The 17,776-nt window shown below is 37.7% G+C and overlaps 1 protein-coding gene across 10 annotated transcripts in view; it reads right to left on the bottom strand.

The window, feature by feature from the left end:
• The window catches only part of PDE1A (phosphodiesterase 1A), a 288,873-nt gene that overhangs the window by 117,067 nt on the left and 154,030 nt on the right, over window positions 1–17,776 (bottom strand). For all 10 annotated transcript variants that reach the window (XM_060152508.1, XM_060152509.1, XM_060152505.1 and 7 more), the window contains exon 2: window positions 16,613–16,726. In XM_060152508.1, the coding sequence (XP_060008491.1) occupies window positions 16,613–16,726 (114 nt within the window). The remainder of the gene's footprint in view (window positions 1–16,612; window positions 16,727–17,776) is intronic.

Genomic DNA, 17,776 nt, shown 5'->3' with positions numbered 1-17,776 from the left:
ATTTTTCAAGTTTGGATAGAAGAAAGTTGAAAGGCAGGTAGATAAAACAAATTTAAATGAATTTAAAAAATAATCCGACACACCTAATGGCACATATTTCTCCTCTCTCTCCCTTATTTATTTTCCCTTTCCCTGGCACCTGCCCTGTATACTGTTTCTTCTTCTGAGCACCAAAAGGAGCTCTTCAGATTTCATTTGACCATGCTAGATAGGGCAGGAATGAAAACTATAGTATAATATCAAATAGTAATCCTGGGCTTTTGTTAGAGAATTATCAGAAACAATTTTTCTATACATTTATCTAAGATGTGAAGATATCTAAATACTTATATAAGATTATGTCACATGTAAAACACGTGACTACATTCTGCCTTCATTTCATTTCTGACATAAATTTGTGCAAGAAGCTTGATAAAATGAGATCTCAAATACTATAATGAATCTTGCTTCCAAAACATCCAACAGCTCAATTGCTCTTCATCCTAGGGTTGGATGGCAGGGTGAGCAGAATTGCTTACTCCATGAGGGCTCTTAAAAATTAAGACTTTGTGTTTAAGAAACTTACAACATGAAAAAAAAATCATTGGTACATTTTCCTTGGGAATTCTTAAAATGCACTATACAGAAAAGAACGATAGGAGTATATGGAGTAAAATGTATATGTGTAAAATGTTAACACTATGGACCTCTGAAAAATGCTTCAACTGGTGTTTGATGCAACTCTTTTTTTTTAGCCCCAATGGAGTCAATAAAGCAGAAAGTGAGGGGTCCCTAAACGTAAGCTGTGGGTCGATGCAGGGCCGGCAAGCTGTGAAAACTGACCCTGCATCCAATCAGCGCAGTACTGATCTTTGGGAGCTATTTATACTCCAAATTTTCTCTTCAAATCAGATGACACAACTCCCAAAGGGCTTATATTTTGAACTAGAAAGTTTGTAGGAAAAGGGCATAAAGAAAGAGGCAGCCACAGAAGGAGAGGTCATGGGATTTTGACTCTTACAGTAATATCAGTGAGAATATTTCTGCCCACAGTAGACTCTTGGAAAATGGTTACACTCGTGTACCCACACAGTTATTTCCAGGCAATCAGTGCCCACATTTACACCTATTAAGTACTAAAATTCATCTGCCGGATGCATAATTGCCGGAAACTGGCTTCTCAAGTTTGAAATTTTGTTTTTCCTGCTTTATTATTCTTATAAAGGAACACACTTCAACAAGAAACTAACTCATTCAACTCTACCTCTAATATCTGCTGGGCTCAGGGTAGGAGCACATTTCTCCGAAATACCACATTAAATATTTAAAAGTTATATATCAAGTGAACAAATATGATATTTGTTCTATCCTTCTACCTTTTAATGTTTCATAAAAGTCTGACAAGTTGTATTGGAATTGTGAATTCTCAGCTCTTTGTGTGACAGGGCTGGGCCAGTGGACTATGGCTGGCTCTCTGCACCTGCCTGCCTCCTGTTCAGGCCCTCACTATATGAGCAGGTGGACACCATGGCCCCAGTACAATCTCCATCAACCCATCAGCCTTGAAAGCAGCTGCTTCTTGGCCACTCTTTAGGGGTGGAGGGGTGCACACACCAACAGTGTCCTGGGCCCCCTCAGGAGGAAAGACCTAAGGAGGAGACCCATGAAGACTTAGGAGACAGGCTAGGAGACCTTTGGGTAGAGAACTCTGGGGTCTCAGTGCCCAGGATACGGGATGCTTACCTACTACGAACCAGGCAAGGAGCCAAGGTTTACTTCATTTAATCTTCCAAGCTTTACTTCATTCCTTCCTCACTATGTGGGAGACACAATTATTATCAGTACCCCTATTTTAGTGATGAATAAATTGACGCACAGATACCCTAAGTGATTTGCTCAAATCATATAACCAGAAGTGGCCATGCTATTTTTTGAACTCAAGTCTCTGATTTCAGGGTCTGAGTTTTTAACTGCTGAGCTATCCCTAACCTCAAACGTGTGTTTTGCTTACTAAGTGCCCAGACTACCTTCACACTGAAACAATAAAAAATATCAGTAATCATTATTCTCTATCCCATCTCTACCTTGAAATTCAGGGTTAAAAATAATTGATCTTAAAGGAGTTTGGTCCACCAGAGTTTTGGTTGGAGGAAGCTTAAATTTATTTCCCATGATTGGTATGCTGAATCATTTTCTCAGAGAGAAATGTATCTGGATGGTAGAATTTCACAGTATTTTGAAGTGCAATAAATTAAATGTCAGGATGGAAAGAGGTAATACATTTGAAAAGCCTTATCAACTTGTCAGTAACCTACTTCCTGAGTACTAAATACATTTGAATTAATTTTTCCAGGCCACCACCCATGCACTTTTATTTATTTATTATTTATTATTTGCCTTGTTTCAAAAGAGACATAAAATGGCAGGCTCACAGATTTATTTCAACATTTTTTTGTGGGTTTTTTTTGGGGGGGGCAGTTTTCTTTTTCTGCCTACCTGATAGCTTTTGTTCAATGTTTCCTTTGGTTTTATCAATCTTTTTCTTTTTAACTATGAGAAGATGAGTATTATATCTGAGCGACTGAAGACTGAACATTTGGGTAGATAAGTCAGTTACGCTGACCTTAGCTCAATTCCAAGAGGCAAATTTGGCCAAAATGAAGTTGACAAAGGAGAGTGTTAAAGTTAGATGTGGCTTTCTCCAAGCTAATGCCTACAGAGAGCTCTGAACCTCTTTTGTATCCAGCCGAGGAAGCAGAGATCCAGCAGAGGAGGGTCGTCCCCCAAGACAGGCAGGAAGGTCCAAGAAATGTTGGGGGAGGGCTCTGAGAAGGGGTTAGGATCTCAGAGAGTTAGCATCAAGATTTTGGGAGTTAGTTTGGAGATGAAAGTGGAGGGAACGGGTGAAGCAGAAACTGCCCTAGGCTTCTCTGATGGCTGTTGGCTTCCCACCAGGAAGTCCTTTTGGCTCAAAAATATCTTTGAAAATACTCCTTTAGGCTCAAAGCCTGACATTCCACTAATTATCGTTTTTTTTTTTTTTTTGATTAGTAAGCATCCTCTGTGGTTAGGAGAACTGCCTCAGGAGTTGGAATCCTGGCTTCATCACCTATTAGTTGTGTGGTCTTGGAAAAAATACTTCGTCTGCCTGAATCTCAGTTTCTTTGTCAATAAAATAGAGATGATAATAATAGTATCCCTAGTGGTGGGGTTGGAGGATGAAATGGGTAAATGCACAGAAAGCATTTAGAACAGTGTCTGACACAAAGCAAGCCCTCAGTAAACTCCCAGCCATTCACACATCCATATGAATTAGTCTAAGCAGATCTCCTATTTCTGAGGTGCAGTAAAAGGAAGGTGTCTGGGGATGGAAGTGTTTCAGACATTACTGGAAGAAATTGGTCAAAGTGGACTTGGGGGAGCCAAAGAACAACTTACGCATTCTATGGGCTGTGAGGAGGCAGTGGGAGGAACCTCCAAAAATATTTTTTACCTACTTTAAAATTTTACTGAGTAGAATAGGAAAATTCATAGAGACAGAAAGAATAGAAGTTACCAGGGGCTGAGGGGAGGGGGGTGACTGGGAGTTATTGTTTAATGGGTACAGAGTTTCTGTTTGGGATAATGAAAAGTTTGTGGAAATGGATAGTGGGATGGTTGTATAACACTGTAAATAATGTACTTAATTCCACTGGATTGTACACTGAAAATTGTTAAAATGGTACATTTATATTTTATGACAATACTATCAATACAATATCTATCATCTTCTCCCTGCCTTACTTTTCAGGAATGATATTTTGCCTCTTCTAATCAAGGGAATGAGACATAGAGGAGGGTATTCCAGGCTCCATCTAAGTAAGTGTTGTTCCAAGGATCACTGAGTTGCAGGCTGAAGAAAAAGGTTGGGGCTGCAGCCCAGAGATGAAGCCTAAGGGCTATGGTTTCCCAGATCTGGGAGAGGTGCCCACGTCATGGACTAAAGGATAGGGCTCCCTCTTCTGTGCCCAAGAGTTGCTGCTGAGGTGCTGCTAATCTCCAGCGCCCCTTGCTTTTTGCTCCTAGTAGGTGGTGAAGTTTCCTGACTCGGGGAGGCATTTCAGCTCCCAGGGTCATTTCATATACAACTTGGGGCAATATTTGGGCCACACTCCTTTGATAAGACCTTAAAATTCTAACCATTAGGTTTCTAACATTCTCTGTACATCTCTCCTTTTGTAGCCTCATTTTGTCATCCTCTATAAGTGTGGTCCCTGGACCGGCAGAATCAGCAGCAACTGGGAACTTGTTAGAACTGGAATTTCAAGGGCTCTACTCCAGACCTGTTGAATTAACAAGCCCTCCAGGTGATTCTTGTGAACACTTGGAGAATTGCTCTTATCCATTCATGACGTGTCAATTAATGGAAGAGCTCTACCAAGAACGTAAGGTTTAATCCTTTTCTATAATGTGGACTTAGCAGTACTGCTTATGTCCATTTGCCCATTATTTCACTGTCAGAGATAGTGCTGGTGAACAATACAGGAAGGGATTGGCAGAAGAATCTCAGTAAAAGTATCTTAATTAGTGAATCTTTTATACTCATTTTATGAATAAGAATGATCTGTATGTTACTTAATTGAAAAATAGAAGAGTCAATTTCTCAATTTTTAAGATCTACTCTTAGCAACTCTTAAAAATGTGTTGTAGTATTATTAACTATAGTCACCATGCTATACAGAAGTGTCAAATTCTCGGGGTGGGGAGCAGAGAAGGGGTACTAAGAAGAACTGGGGTATATTTGAAGGACATGGGTGTGAGTGAAGACAAGGAATATATTTCTTTCTAAACCAATGAAGCTAAAAGAGTAGGGGCAATGACAAGAAGGAGTTAACAAGGGCCAAACAGAATAACAAAATAATTATCAATGTATATAGTGTCCTTCATAAATATTTGTTGAATAAGTGAATAAATGTATAAAAACATAGGCAGAGTGTCTCTGGTCTTAGAGGTTATAAAATATTAAGATATTTACAGTGGTTTGGTGAGGAATAAAGTCATTTTTAGTCAGGTCTGCTTCATGTGTACAAAGATGATATCACAATTAGAAAAAAAATTCCTGTTACCCTGGCCCTTTGTCCATATAGTCAGCCATGGCTTCATTCATTGACTCATGTATGACACAGAATAACCTGGGGAAGGAAAAACTCCTGTTCCTGGATTTGAGTTTCAAAATCTAGGTCCCAGGGAAGGAGGAAAGGCCCAAGATAATGGAAGAGTATGTGATGAGTCAGAGCAGAGTTTCCATTCCTATTATTATCCAAAGATGCCCTAGGTTAAGCCAGAGGAGTCAGAAAGGAAGATAGAAGAGATTTTGAGAAGGGACACTGAGTCCAACCTGAAATTCTCCAAACCAAGACAAACACTGAGTGGGGAAATGGAACACCACAGTACATTTCTAGGATCCTGGAGCAGAAGGATGCTGGATGCCCACTCCACCCCCTAACCCCACCCTTTTATTTACTAAGAAAAAACTTAAGTCTCTGACATCCAGTACCTGATACTTGCCCAAGAACCACCTATGCTGTTTAACTGTATCATGGGATCAGTATGTTTTATAAGCTGCCTTGGAAACTCAATCAACGTCTTACCTTGTTTTATGGGAAAATAGATTCTAAGTAACTATCTTAGATAACAAGCACTTGTGTTAGGATTTCTTATTAGGATAATGTGACTACCTACAAAGATTAGAAATTAAGAACATGGGCTTTGGAGCAAGGCAGACCTATGTGGCTAGAAGGACGCTCTCAATAGCAGGTGACATCAAACCTAACCCAAAGTGGCTTAAATTATAGAGGACTTTATTATTTTTCTTAACAAGAAAGTTAAAGGTAGGTAGACTCCAGCAGGGATTTATGTTTTTTAAATCAGCAGGTCAACAATATCATCAAGGACTCAGGTTTCCTCCATCTTTCTATGCTGCCAACTTTAGTGTTAGGTTTAGCTCTAAGCTTGTAGCCAGATGGTTGTATCATTTTCAAGCATGATATACAGATAGAATCCCCAGACACACAGGACTCCCTTTCTATGGAGAGGAAATCTTTTGCAGAACCCCCATTAGTCTCATTGGCCAGAATTGTAACATATGTCCATATCCAAACTCATTGGTTAGGAAGCTGGAAACCAATTACTGGTTTAGGTCAATTAGGACACACTCATCCTGAGCCTGGTGCTATGACTGGTCTCCCCTGAATCACTTGGCTTTGCAGAGAAGAGCGAATAATTGAAAAAAAAAAAAACGTTCTATTGCCAGGGAAGAAAACAATTGATGTTGGGTACGCTCCATCTCAGTTTGAACTTGTCTCTGATACTTAATGATTATATGATTCTAAGCAAGTGAATTATTTTCTTTATGTCTCAAATTTTTTAACTTTATAGTGAAAATAATACATGTATCTAATTCATAGAATTTTTGAGACTTACTTGTAATCATATATGCAAATTGCATAATATGTTGCCTTGGATATAATTAACCATCAAATAATCTTGTTATTAATATCATCATTAGAAAAGAATAATAAAATTTTTATCTTTTTCAAATCCAGGACATATTCATTTATATTTTATTGATCTAAAATATCACAACAGTAAGATCTTACATAATATGTGGAGCTTTTTATGTCAGTTATCTCTCAAAAGATCTGGTCAGGTTATTTTTTTCCCCTTTCACTAGGGAGGCTGTTTTTGAAAGTTTGCAGAAAGTAACACACCACAGATGGCAGAAAATATGAAAATCAACCAAAATGTATTGCAACTTTTTCTAAGCCTGGTTTTCACACTCAGTCTACAGGGTGAGAACAGCCTACAAACACAGCACTCCAAATAGCCACCCCTCCCTACAACTCACACCATAAAAATGGAATTCATAAAAATCATAATTTGCTTTTTAATGATTCACTGATCTCTAGCAATGTCTTAGCACATGCCCTTCAAATTGATTTCCTCAGGGACTCCTCCAAATGGAAACAGCTCTAAAAAATACAGGAGCCCAAATTTATAAATGCTCCCCCACTAAGCATATGATAAGCAATAGGCTCTGTCACCCTCCTGGGGGCCAGGGTAGTTTAGGCATAAGCAAGTCTTTACAAGGGACTTTGGGACTGTGGATAAAACCACAGAATTCCAGAACACAAAGGGACTGGTGACTTCATCTCTGTGTAAGAAAATTAATGACTAGAGAAAAAAAAATCTCTTGCCCATAGGCTTGTCATTAGTAGGAGCAAACCTAGGACAGGAGTTGCTCAACGTCCTGCACAGACCCTGTTCCAGGTCCCACTGCACGCGGTACTAACATAAACATTTTAGTTTTCACTCTAGAGATGACATAGTTGTTGTTTAGGAAAGCACTCTCTTCCACTCAATTCTTAGGCATGTGATTTAAATAAAATTGACCTCCTACTTGCCTCATGAGATGCTTGACCAGTGAACTTGCATATTCAGTTCTTCTGGGCATGATAGTTTGAGGGATAAGCATATGACCTAACTAGAGCCAATGAAACAGAAAAGTTGTGTTTGTTAGAGCCTCTGGGAAGGAAAGCCTCCCTTATTGCCACTGGACTTGAAGGTGTGAGGATGTAACGCTTGGATACACTGCCTGTCTTGATTTGCTACCTTTAAAGCATCAGGAGGTCATTCCAGAGTAATTGAAACAGAGAGATTGATCCCTTGACATCATTTTTGTCCTGATTGACCTATGATTATAGTCAGCATTAGCCATCAACGTTTCAGCAATGAGAGTTTAAGATGGTTTGGTTGGGTTTCCTGTCACTTACAACTGAAATGTTAATGAAAGGTGTTCATTAGTCCAGCTCTTTTCTTTTTTCCTTCTTCCCTACTCTTGCTCTAAATGTTTAAGGAGTACACGTGTGTCAGTGCCATCATGACTTGCCAGTTGTAGTGATTAACCACCCAAGGTTTACTCTCTACATCACATTGATCCATGAGTTTTAGAGCCCATAGTCTATATTTTGGTAAAAATTATTATCACCTCTTACCCCTGCTGAGCAACTGAGTTTAAAATCAATGCTTACTAACCTTTTTGATTTTACAGTGCTATGCAAGTTTTGCTTATTTGAAGACCCTTAGCTGCGCTCTAGTTAGCTCCATCTTCACCCACATTTTCCACCTATGCTTGGCTATTTGTCTGTTTCCCTAGATAACTTAAGAATAACTTCTTTTTTATTGAAGTACAGTTGATTTACAATGTTGTGTTAATTACTGCTGTACAGCAAAGTGATTAAGTTATACATATATATTTTATATTCTTTTCCATTATGGTTTATCATAGAATATTGAATATAATTCTCCATACTGTACAGTAGAACCTTGTTGTTTATCCATTCTATATATAAGCGCTTACATCTGCTAACCCCAACCTCCCACTCTATCCCCCCCTCAACCCCCTCCCCCTTGGTAACCAACAGTCTGTTCTCTATGTCCATGATTCTGTTTCTGTTTCCTAGATAGGTTGATTTGTGTCATATTTTAGATTCCACATATAAGTGATATCATATGGTATTTTTCTCTTTCTGACTTATTTCACTTAGTATGATAATCTCTAGTTGCATCCATGTTGCTGCAAATTATTTTGTTCTTTTTTATGGCTGAGTAGTATTCCATTGTATATATGTACCACATCTTCTTTATCCATTCATCTGTCTATGGACATTTAGGTTGTTTCCATGTCTTGGCTATTGTGAATAGTGCTGCTATGAACATAGGGGTGCATGTATCTTTTTGAATTATAGTTTTGTCTGGATACATGCCCAGGAGCGGGGATTGATGAATCATATGGTAATTCTAGTTTTAGTTTTCTGAGGAAACTTCATACTGTTTTCCACAGTGGCTGCACCAACTTACAAGGAATAATTTCTTGACCTAATATTTCTATGGCTATTATTTCTCTTTAACCAGAATTTCTTTTTAAACTCTATCTCAAGGCTAACAGAAGGTTTCCACTCTAGAAAAAGTATGAAAAAAATTATGTCCCCATTAATAGACCATTCTATTGCTGCTTTTTCCTACTAGAAAATTCTTGAAAAACAGTCCACATTGCTTTCTTCCAGAGCCATTTCACTTCAGTTCCTCATACTTCCATAATCTGGCAGGTACCTTTTTCTCTTTGTGAAACTGCACTTCAGAGGCATCAGGAATCTCCTAACTGCATCCAGTGGTTCTCCCTGTGTTATTTGATTTACAATATTTAGTAACCCCACTCTCTGCCGGCTTTTGCTACTCCATATTTTACAGATCTGCCTCCAGCTTCTATGTCTATACTTCCTGAGCATCCTCTTTAGTAGCTCCATGCCTAACTTTAAATGCTGTGTTCCCACATCCCTCCATAACCACCCTCTCACTCCACACCTCTATTTGGCATTTTCATCCTCTCCCTTGACTTCAGTTACAAGGATAACATGTTGACCATTTTGAGATGGAACTCCAAGAGTTTTTGAAAACCTTAATAGTAGGAGGTGAGAAAAACTGACATTTGAAAAGTCAAAAAATAATTTGTTTTATTCTGCAGAGGCTTTATTTTACCTTCAGAGGCAGACTGCTCTTTTGTCTTATGAAAAAATCTTTTAAATAGGTCTTTAAGTTACACAAAAATAAAGTCTCAACTCTGGCGCATAGAAGACGGAGACAAGGTGACTGCAAGAGACTAGACAACTCTGAACAGTAATGTGCACAATTATCTTCATTGTGAGCACAGCTACATCACTGCAGATTCTGTGTCTTTTGGAAAAATGTCACTCTTTTTCTAAATATGGATTTAGACTGCATAGTCTTTGAGCATAGGTGTTGATCCTGGAGATGAATGCACACCTTGACATTAATTTTGATAGCCCACTTCCTTTTTCTTGGCCTTGTAGCTGGAGATCCTGAATTCAGTGTAGGAAAACATGTTGAAAGACACTTCCATAGGGGATGGTAAGGTGGCTTTACAAGATGGGTTTAGACCTTAGAGGATGCAGAGAAATGCCTGGTAGGGGACCTCTATGGAAGGGGTTGAGTTGTGGGTTCTGAGAGGTCTTGCAGCAGTTATAGTGAGCCTAGCTGATGCTAGCTTCAGTTTGGGGAACCGGAGGAAGAGATTGAGCTCATGCTTGGGAGCAGTACCAGCCTGTGGATTGCTGGACTTGAGGGGGAAATAGGTGAACTGCAGAGGAACAAATCAGTAGTTTGAAGCCAGAGAGCTGGCTGTAGAGGAAAGTGACAGCCAGGACACATTGGTTAAATAAGTAAACATTCACTGGGCATTCTTAAAAACTTTGGGCTGAGAAACATATTGAATTAGTATAGGAGCTCTGAATAGTGAAATTGAAATAAAGCATTAAAAAAAAAAAAACCCTGAGACTCCTGGATTATAATCCCCCAATTCACATCTGTAATATGGCACCATATTTCTGAGCTCTAGGGCCCATATATCTAGTGCATTCCAGACCTTTTTTTTTTTTTTTTAACCTTAAGTTCTTTTGTTAGAAGCCATGTCTTTGAGAATGGGCATAGGGAACTTTGCCAGGGAACTAAACTCTTTAACATTCAGCAAGTCCAACCATGTCTGGTTTGGAATCTTGACTCTACAGTTTTTATACCATGTTATACCCATGTTCTGTATATAATTTACTGAGGCTACTTAGTGTTTCCTCTTGTAATCTGTCAATGTGCTTGTGTTTCTCTCTCTAACTCCGAACATCCCTGTTTCTTGTTTGTGGTATTAGTCCTTGTTCCTCCATTTATCTTCCCACCTCTTGACTCATTTCTAACCACCAGCTATCTGCACGGTTGTAGCCTGGATTCTGATGACCAGTGTGCCTGGTATTCACTTCACATACGCAATAGATATTTGTGTCATGAGTGAATATTCCTTAGTAAATTCCAGTACTTGATGATTTCAAGGGACTTAGACTTCAAGGTGCCCTGGATTTCACTCAGTTGCTAGCAGACTAACTTCTTGAAGTACTGATTGACATCCATGCATTCTCACTCAAGACAACCTCTCAAAATGAAGGACCTTTAGACGTAGTAAGACATAGGAGTCAATTGAAGATTTTTTTTTTATCAAGATGTGTATATTATTAAGGTTTGTTTCCATCAGTTTGCACTTTGCTTTCACTTCCTGGTAACTTGAGCCCATCTGACTTCATTTTTTCAGGATCAAAAATTTCTCTCGGGCTTCCCTGGTGGCGCAGTGGTTGAGAGTCTGCCTGCCGATGCAGGGGACACGGGTTCGTGCCCCAGTCCAGGAAGATCCCACATGCCGCGGAGCGGCTGGGCCCGTGAGCCATGGCCGCTGAGCCTGCGCGTCCGGAGCCTGTGCTCCGCAGCGGGAGAGGCCACAACAGTGAGAGGCCCGCGTACCGCAAAAAAAAAAAAAAAATTTCTCTCAATAAATTATTTGATATTTTTCTATAAATTATACATCTTTATTGTGTTATGTACCCAGAAGTATCTGCATTTTATTAGTACAACAAAAATTGGTTATTATTTAACTTTTACTCTGTCAGATATGGTGCTACATTTAATCCTCAAATCAACCCTGTGAGGTTAGCATGTCATTATTGTTAATTTACAGATGATAAAGCTAGAAAGTATAGAAGTTGAGCCACTTGCTTAAAGAAAGAGAGTACTGAGTGGAGCATCCAGACTTTCATCACCTCATTCTTTCTGAATCCAGAGTCTGTGATCAAACTGTGGTAATCATAAGACTTAGATTGGTTCACATTAAGAAAATAAAGTTATAAATTGTGTTGTAGGGAGGTATTAATAAGCATAATATCCATCACTGAAAGTATACCTCCCAGTCAGCTGCCTACCCTCATGAATAGCAATTCATGAGGCCAAGGATGCTACTTTTCCTGGCAGCATCCAAATCCAAATAAGGATGATCAAAAAGAATTATTTTTTTTAAAGTCACGTTTCTGGATTATAACTATGCGGCTTTGAAAAACAATAGCCTCTAGGGACACATCTGAAAGCAGAACTCATAAAATGTTGGCATTTGCATTTGAAAGTGTTTTCTTAAAAAACCAATAATTATATTCATTAGGGAATTGTGCTATCATCCCTCAAAGAAGGTCAGAATTCAAATTCTATCAGAAATTCTTTTCTATTTTTCTTACTCATATCATATTTCAAGAGACATTTTGTGTTGTGATTTGTTTTCTTAATTGAAATCCTGCTAAGGCTTAGTGGGAAAAGGGATATATGTGTGTGTGTGTAGTGGGGGGGGGGGGATTTAAACCAATTCATAATTTCTGTTTTATTCTGCTTTATAATGTTTTAATCATTTTTTTTGTAATCCAGCTTCCCCCCCCAAAAAAAATGCCTCTCTTGAATACTTACTGAAACATTTTTCCTAGAAAGAGAATTTTCCATTAAAAAATCTCAAAAGTCAGCAGTTTTTTAATTTAAAGTTTAAAAGAAACTAAATGCTTATTCATCCCTCCTCATTCTAAATTATCTCTGTTTTACTAATATTTCTAAGGCAAATGCAATTTTAATAATTATATATACATCTCAACAAAAAAATCCTCAGTTTACTGCTGTGTTTTACTAAGTCTATAGGAAATCAAACCACATCAAGTAATTTTGCTTTAAAATTTCTTAGGCTGATATTTTAATCATAAAATCACAGTCTTAGAAGATATGTACAAGGTAATCTTGGGTCTAACCAGTGGCATGATGACAATATTTAATCACAGGCTCTCCAGAATAAAAACAAATCCTGATTTGTAGCATTTGCCAATTTCCATGGTATAAATACTCTCCCTGTAGCCAATTTCAAGCTAACGATATGACATCACTGAAGGAAGAGCTGGGAAAAGATGTAACCACAGTCCACACACCACTGGGTCCCACAACCCTGACATCATGTGAGCTTTCATCAAAACCTCCAATAAGTCTCTGAAATCATCTTTTGGTCAGAAGTGGCTAAAGGGATGCAGATGAGAATTGTGCTTAAAAGCCAGGCTCTAGAGTCAGGCTGCCAAGACCCTAACTCCACTCTTTAAGTTACCCTCTGTGTTACCTTGCATAAGCCATCTAACTTTCCTGTGACTCTCTTTGCTCATATGTAAAATGGTAATAATAAAGTTTCTATCTCATTAGAATTGCTGTGATGGTTAAATAAAATAGTGCATTAAAATGCCTAGGAGAGTTCTTGGCACATAGCTATAATAATAGGCTATTAGTCATAAATGTTAGGGATTGTTTTTTCGAGAATTCACAATTCTACTCATCAGAATGTTTTACACATTGTCATCTAAATCTTTCAGAGGTCATTGAAACCCATCCTGTTTGATAGCAATACTCTGAGAGAAGCCAGTTATAGAGGGAAGAGCACTAAGTAAGAAGTCATACCTTAATAAAGAAGATGTGGCACATATATACAATGGAATATTACTCAGCCATAAAAAGAAACAAAATTGAGTTATTTGTAGTGAGGTGGATGGACCTAGAGACTGTCATACAGAGTGAAGTAAGTCAGAAAGAGAAAAACAAATACCATATGCTAACACATATATATGGAATCTAAAAAAAAAAAAAGGTTCTCAAGAACCCAGGGGCAGGACAGGAATAAAGATGCAGACGTAGAGAATGGACTTGAGGACACAGGGAGGGGGAAGGGTAAGCTGGGATGAAGTGAGAGAGTGGCATGGACTTATATATATACTACCAAACGTAAAATAGATAGCTAGTGGGAAGGAGCCGCGTAGCACAGGGAGATCAGCTCAGTGCTTTGTGACCACCTAGAGGGGTGGGGTAGGGAGGGTGGGAGGGAGACACAAGAGGGAGGGGATATGGGGATATACGTATATGTATAGTTGATTCACTTTGTTATACAGCGGAAACTAACACACCATTGTAAAGCAATTATACTCCAATAAAGATGTTAAAAAGAAAAAAATTCATACCTTAGTTACTAGTCACAGTTTTGCCAAAGTCTAGGTTTGTGACCTTTGCCAAACCAGTTTACTTCAAGAGCTTTGGCTCTCTCATTAGTAAAATATGGAAAGTAATGACCACCCTGCCAACTGCACAGGATTGTGGTGAGATTAATATGAGATAATGAAGCTAAGAGCTCTTGGAAGATGGTACAAATGTGGGGTATTATCATTAATCCATTTTAAAATTCATGATGCCATGGAGGCATTAAAATAAAAGAGTGAAAAATTTTGTGCCATTTGAGTAAAAGTTGGGAATGATGTGTTGTTAACAGCTGGGATACTTTGCTGTAAAGAGGAAAAAAATCCACATTGTATCATGAAGCAGTTAAGCATTTTTTTCTTCCCACAAAAGAGCAAGTTTCAAAAGAAAAGGAACTATACTTTGAAATGTAACATATGTTTAAGTGAATTAGGGATCTTGGGGAACTAAGTTAAAAAATATCTATGAAATCATAATTTTCTGGAAAAGGAAATACAACAGAGAAATTAATAGATAAAGCATATAATAGCCTATCAAGTGAAAGATGAGACACTTAGGCAAAATGGATAGTTGCATTATGTCATTACAAGATGTATAGTGTAAATCTCCAAATAATTATTAAAGGTAAAAGTTCTTCAGTTTTATAAATAAGTATAAAAAATGAAATGTCCAGGACAGATTGAAGAAATCTTAAATACGTTAAGTTCAGTCAACTTGTGAACAAGAAACAGCACACACAAAAATGAAGGCAAGGAAATTATAGGAAAAATACCTGATTTTAAAAAAATTTACACTTTGAATCTCTGTTCACATAGAAGAATCATATACATTTATATATATTCAGTGAAAGTTAACCAAAAAATCATTCTAAAAGTATATCTATGATTTTTTTTCTTAAGTTATGACTTCACACTGTGCTTTAACAGAGTTCCATTCTGCGGACAAAGAATCACCTGTGCAGCATGGTCCTCACCACGCACTTTTCTATCAGTTGCCAGTAAAAATTCTTATTGTCTAAAATTTAAATGTCAGCCCATGATATAGGAAGATCAAGTTTCCTTTCTGAGGGGAAAAAAATCAGAATGAAAGTTCTGAATAGTATGTTACCTTCTATGAAAGGCAGAGGGAAAATATGAAATAAAAATTTATAATAAATCACTGAAAATATACATAAGAAATTTATGACTTGGGGAACTTGAGTAGACTGGGAAACAGGTGGAGACGAGACTTTCATAACATACCTTTTCACATTGTTTTGATTTTTGAGTCGTGAATTTTTTACCTATTAAATAAATTGTTGTATGTGTGTGTGTCTCTAAGTCCAGTACACACTGATATATAAAAACCTGTCTCACATCTGACTTAACGTCTCTCACCTGCCCATGCTCAGGCCTGACACAGGCAGGGACACCTGTGGAAGAGAAGGGGCATGATGAATGTCTTCACTCTCCATGCCCCGTCCCCTGTCCCACCCACTTTGCTGCTTCTCCTTGCTCAGCAATCTGGAGAGGAGGTAGGGGTCAAAGGGTCTTACAAGACTGGTGTGTTTGTTGTCATCTGTGTGACAAATACCCAAATGTTGGTTATTTTTTTCTCCTGGGGAGCTTTTGTGCGTCCCTCAGAGACAGCTTACTACACCAAGAGGGTACTTTGTTCTCTGATATTTGGGCTGAATTTTTACAATTCCTACCCTGGCTTCTATATCAACAATCACCCCATGAAGGCTGTTTTCCACCCTCTGAAGTCAGTATCCTTTGGTCAATACCTTTAAAAGACCTCTCTACTCCACCTGCCTCATGACTTTGAAAAAACTCAGTACCTTTTCTGTGCTAAAGTCTGGAAGTGCATGTCCTTCCCTCCACAGGGTCCCTCTTTACAGTCCTCCCTTTAGGCCAAGTTTTCTTAACCTCCATGCTATTGACATTTGGGGCTAGATAATTCTTTGTTGTGGGGGATTTTCGTGTGCATTTTAGGATGTTTAGTGGTATCCTTGGCCTCTACCCATTATGTTAACAGTAGCACGCCCCCATCAACAAAACAAGAATGTCTCCAGAAACTGCCCAATGACCCCTGGAAGGCAAATGGCCTGGTTGAGAGCCACAGCACTAGCCTAACAACACTCTTCAAATGAATTGCCATTTCCTAATCTCCTTACCATTCTGCTAATTATCAGGCTGGGTGATGGGGTTTAGGTGATAATCAAATACACATTGGAGACTGCCCCTTAGCAAGCCCTGCACAGAGGGTCTGATAGATAAATATCATGAGAATATGTGGGCATGTGACACCCATTTTTTCAGAAGGAACTCCGCAATCTTGAGATAATAGGAAAATTCTTACATCAGTGAAAATCAGTGTAAGCCTACACTGTCTCTGACATTTAAAAATCTGGGCCTAAGGACAGTGAGAGTAGGGGTAAAGGAGACTTTAATTTGTTTATTTTTTGACTTTATTATTGACTATTTTTTATTATTCAAGCATTTGGATTAAAATTTGTATTTTTTAAAGAAAGAATCATAATTCTTCCATAGCTACATGAAGAAGAACATTTTAAGTTTTAATAAGATTTTGATTTTGGTTTCATGGCTAAGATATGAAAGGAGGGTCAAGAAAAAGGGAAAAAAAGAGAGAGGCAAAAAGTTAAAAGTGAGAAGAGGTTAAAACTTACCTTGTTTCATCGATATAAACTGCTTCCAGCACAGATGCTGCATATTCAATATTCTTCTTTAAGTCTACGATGTTAACATCACCTTTTTCCAGCTGCTTCACTAAGCATCTTAGTCTATTTCCAAAAGTTGGCCAAAAAGAAAGAAAAATAAAAAGAGATTTATCATAACTGTATGGAAAATAGTCCAATATTAAATATACAAATTGGGTTAAACTTTCAGTATATCTTTCCAGGTCATTAAATAGGAATATTTTTAGGTATATTTGGGGTATAATTAAGATCAGTCTTTATCACTTAAATGACTCAGAAATTATATTCACCTCTCAATAATATTAGGGCTATAGGTTGCTAGTTTAGGTACCATATTTCAAACATAGTTTTTCTGAAAATTCAAAACAATATAGGTATTTTCATAAAAGTATTTCTAACAGTAGAATTTATCTTATGGCTCTTTTGCTCCTTCAGAGTTGGCACTAAGAGAATATTTAAAGTCTACTCTTTTGACTACCATTGTAGCAATTATTCACTGTATATAGCAGTAAAAACAAAAATAAAAGGCAAAAGATTCAAGAAAATATAATTAAGCTGAGAAAAAAATATATGTATGCATGCTTAGTATTTTTACTGCAATGGTTTTTCACTTGAAGGAAAACTATAAAATATTTTCTCTTGGTTTTGCCCATGGGATGATGTATCCCAATTGTCTGAGAAATTTTAGAACATGCCTAGACTTCTGACTCACAGAAACTGTGATGTAATTAATACTACTGTTTTAAGTCACTAAATTTTGGGATAATTTTTTATGCAGCAATAGATATCTCATGGAGTGAGATAATACAAATTACCTCAATAAGTTTCTAACACTTTAAAAAACTTTTATGCATTAATTATAAATCCAGTGTTTCTGAAGATACTGCCCTTTACTAGGCAGAAAAAGAAAACATATTCTTTAGTCAGTACACACTATAAATAAACATTGTAAAGACAAGTTACCCATTTTCCTAAATCAGCAGACAGAATTTAATTCCATTCCTAAGAAAATGTATTTCAGAGAGAATGGAGTGTATCTACTTTTAGGCACTGTCTTAAAGATAGTGTAACATTTTCTTTAAATTTACTTTGGGTGATTTCCAATATCAAGGTTTAGGGTATAAAGGCAAGTTA

Source organism: Lagenorhynchus albirostris, chromosome 6 (assembly GCF_949774975.1).
Source record: "Lagenorhynchus albirostris chromosome 6, mLagAlb1.1, whole genome shotgun sequence".
Lineage (NCBI taxonomy): Eukaryota > Metazoa > Chordata > Mammalia > Artiodactyla > Delphinidae > Lagenorhynchus > Lagenorhynchus albirostris.
Note: the sequence above shows the minus strand (reverse complement) of the source record. Positions and strands in the feature narration are given on the sequence as shown.